The 2,984-nt window shown below is 57.1% G+C and overlaps 3 protein-coding genes across 3 annotated transcripts; 1 reads left to right on the top strand and 2 right to left on the bottom strand.

Moving 5' to 3' along the window:
* Positions 1-12: 12 nt before the first annotated feature.
* SPRG_17960 (hypothetical protein) lies at positions 13-288 on the bottom strand (the record flags this gene model as incomplete). Its single annotated transcript, XM_012357377.1, has 1 exon — positions 13-288. A coding segment is annotated over one exon (276 nt), but the record flags the coding sequence as incomplete, so codon positions are not given.
* A 441-nt stretch (positions 289-729) lies between these two features.
* On the top strand, positions 730-1,905 carry SPRG_17959 (hypothetical protein; the record flags this gene model as incomplete). The annotated part of the gene is made up of 8 exons (XM_012357376.1): positions 730-819; positions 861-897; positions 941-999; positions 1,047-1,115; positions 1,162-1,303; positions 1,351-1,432; positions 1,483-1,610; positions 1,655-1,905. 8 exons carry the CDS (start codon positions 730-732, stop codon positions 1,903-1,905), a joined length of 858 nt encoding a protein of 285 aa, XP_012212766.1.
* A 244-nt stretch (positions 1,906-2,149) lies between these two features.
* Positions 2,150-2,902, bottom strand: SPRG_17958 (hypothetical protein; the record flags this gene model as incomplete). The annotated part of the gene is made up of 1 exon (XM_012357375.1): positions 2,150-2,902. One exon carries the CDS (start codon positions 2,900-2,902, stop codon positions 2,150-2,152), a length of 753 nt encoding a protein of 250 aa, XP_012212765.1.
* Positions 2,903-2,984: the final 82 nt, after the last annotated feature.

Raw genomic sequence — 2,984 nt, 5'->3', positions numbered from 1 at the left:
TTCCAGAGAAACGATCGACTTGTCGAACGAGGCCGAGGCCGCGCTCTTGCCGTTCGGGCTAAAGGCCATCGAGTAGACGGCGGCGCTGTGGCCCGAGAGGAGCATCGTGGGCGCGAGGAGGTCGGACGTCCGCTGGCTGCTGTCGGCCTTGGCGCTGATGGTCACGACCTTAGCGTCCACGGGCACGATGGCCGAGCTGCGCGGGAAGGTCTGGTTCTCATCCGGGCGCGCGCGCTTGGCCAAGGCCGTCGTCTCGGCGTCCGGCGCCGATCGCTTGTCACCGCCCATTTCCTCGCTGTAGCACCGCTGGGCACGAACGATGGAACGTGGCGTCGCACGGATTAAAATGCACTTGCAGTTTGTATCTGATCCGGATTATTTTAATATATGGGATATTCTATGTTTATGATACAAGAAAGGGCAAGATGCGTTAATTTCCGTCAATTCCTTGCAAACGTTTTGTACACCTCTGTGTAGCGTTAGTCTCCCGTCGAGAAAAGTCGGATTGTTGCACCTTTGGCGCCCGCTTCAATCGACGGCGAGAGGCAGGCTGGAGGACTCTGCGTCCCCAGGCAGCAACCAGCAACCAGAGACGTTGCATCCGCAGGCAGCAACCAGAGAGACATGGGTTTTTAGCGTTTAAATGACAAGAACTGCGGTAGAAAGCGCGATGCATAACCGTTTGCGGCGGCTATTCTTGCGTTGAAGTCTTTCTAGCGCCTCCCGTCGATGGCTGCTGCCAGGACCGACCTCTACTACGTGCCCGAGAGCTTGAAGCGCGAATTCTCGACGCACGAGCTCGCAGAGTTCTTGGACCAGGTACCAGAACAGACTCATGCCAAGCCGCTCAATTTGGGTAGTTCAAGGCCTTTGACACGAGTGGCGACGGCGGCATCGGTCTGGCCCGTTGCATTGCCACGTAGCTGGACATTGATGATAGATGTCAACGAGCTCTCGACGATGATGGCGTCCATGAACGTGCACATGGAGCGCACCGAGGTGCTGCGTGGCCGACGTACTCTGACGGCTCACACGCGATGTACTAGCTACTGCAGCTCATTGCAGCCGTCGATGAAAACAACTCGGGGCAGATTGAATTCACCGAGTTCGTGCGGGTACTCTTCTTGCTTTAGAGCGTTTGTGTACAGAGCCGGGGCCTAGATGATGAGCAACCTCCGGCGCGGCAAAGCCAACAAGCTCGGGCGGTTCATGCAACTGGCGAAACAAGCGTTCGAGATTCGGCGCGAGTACACGGCGACCGTGACAACACCGATTCCAGGCTGCGTCATCGAGCCGTTCTCAAGTACGTACTTGTTTATTCAAGTTGAAAGGTTGAAACACTGGAGAAAGAGGACATGCGGCAATGGCACGTGCACATTGCGGGGCCAGAGACGTCGCCGTACGCCGGTGGCCGCTTCACTTTTCACTTCGAGTTTGCCGTTTGCGTATCAATGTTGCAATGTATCAAGAACGCGATGTTAGATTTGGTCACGAGTACCCGTACGAGGCGCCGTCGGTGCGCCTCCTTACGCGCGTGTATCACTTGAACTTTATTGTGCTCGTCGACGGCTCCGCGTCGGCCGAGTGCCTCACGCAGCTGTGGAACCCAGGTTAGCGCTTGGCGATATATGAGATCTGATTTTTACGAACTTAGATTGGCGCAGTCGCGACCTCATCGAGCGTATCCAAGCGCTCCTTCTCGCGCCCGACCCCGCGCTCATGGAGCCTCTCTACAACAGCGCCGAAGCGCGGCTGGAGCTCCAAGGTTTGCGCTATGCAGGCACGACTGTTCGCAGCTTTGGTCTCGACTGTCTTCGCCTCTTCCACACCGACTACGAGGCGTATTGCAAGCATGCAAGGGACACGACAGCCAAGCATGCGATGCGCGCTGTACCCACCTCTTGAGAATCGATGCTCTTTTGAGCAATTCAACGTTGCCACCGTCACGCTAGCGCAATCTCGTGTGTTGTGAACAGAGGCAGTCGACTGCAAGACTACGGGTGGGATGGCTGCGGAACGCAGAGTCGGCCATAGCTTTCACTATACACATCGCCATATGTAATATTCCCTTGCTAGTATCTGCCGTCCAAGTGGACAATCACACCAACGCACTAAACAATTCAGATAGTTACAAGGTTCGTAGAAAACGTTAGTCGTCGAGGGACGAAAAGTTGCCGCTGCCACCGCTGCTTTCAGCCGCAATGCGCTTGGAGAGCTCGGCGGCGGCGGCGCCAATCATGAGTTCTCGCTTCGAGACGCTCTTGTTGCGGTGGCTGATGCTTTGGATGCGGCCGCGTGGGTTCGATGCGTTGTTAATGGAGCTCTTCCCATTGAGGTCCATGACGTTGATGGACGGCGGGCCCGAGTTGTTGCTGCTGGTCGAGTCACGGTCCATGAGGCCCTTCTGCTCGTGCATCGAGAGGAGGCGGTGCTGGTGCAGAAGCGACCGAATCCCTTGCTTGACGCCGTAGAGCCACCGGCTGAGCGTGATGTACGGGACTGTCCAGCGCACAAAGAGCCAGAGGACGACCAGCAGCAATAAGTACTGGTTGGGGATCACAACGTGCAAGATGCAGCTCACGATGAGGCCGATGAGCACATACCCCGTGTAGAAGAAGTCCTCCCACGAAAACAAAAGCTCGATCGACTTGACGACGCCTGACCACCACGCCATGTTGTTCTGGACGTTCTGCAGCGTATGGCGCGTCTCGGCGTCCGTTGTGAGGCGCGTCATCTTGTCCGTGATGTGGTGGAAGCCCTGGGGCAGGTTGTACACGCGCGCTTGGCCGTCGAGGAGGTTGCTGCTGCTGCTGCTCGGCTCGAGGCTCGACGATGTGTTGAAGCTGGGCGGCGTCACGACCGACGAGATCGGTGCTTCCGATGGCTGGAGCTTGACGGTCATGTCAAAGTGGTTACGCAGCACGAGGCCGATGAGGAAGAGGTGCACTAGCACGGGCACCCATCGGATGTAGACGCACATCCAG

This window comes from Saprolegnia parasitica (genome assembly GCF_000151545.1).
Source record: "Saprolegnia parasitica CBS 223.65 unplaced genomic scaffold supercont2.879, whole genome shotgun sequence".
Taxonomy (NCBI): domain Eukaryota; phylum Oomycota; class Saprolegniomycetes; order Saprolegniales; family Saprolegniaceae; genus Saprolegnia; species Saprolegnia parasitica.
The sequence above is the reverse complement of the archived record's forward strand: the minus strand, read 5'-3'. Positions and strand labels throughout refer to the sequence as shown.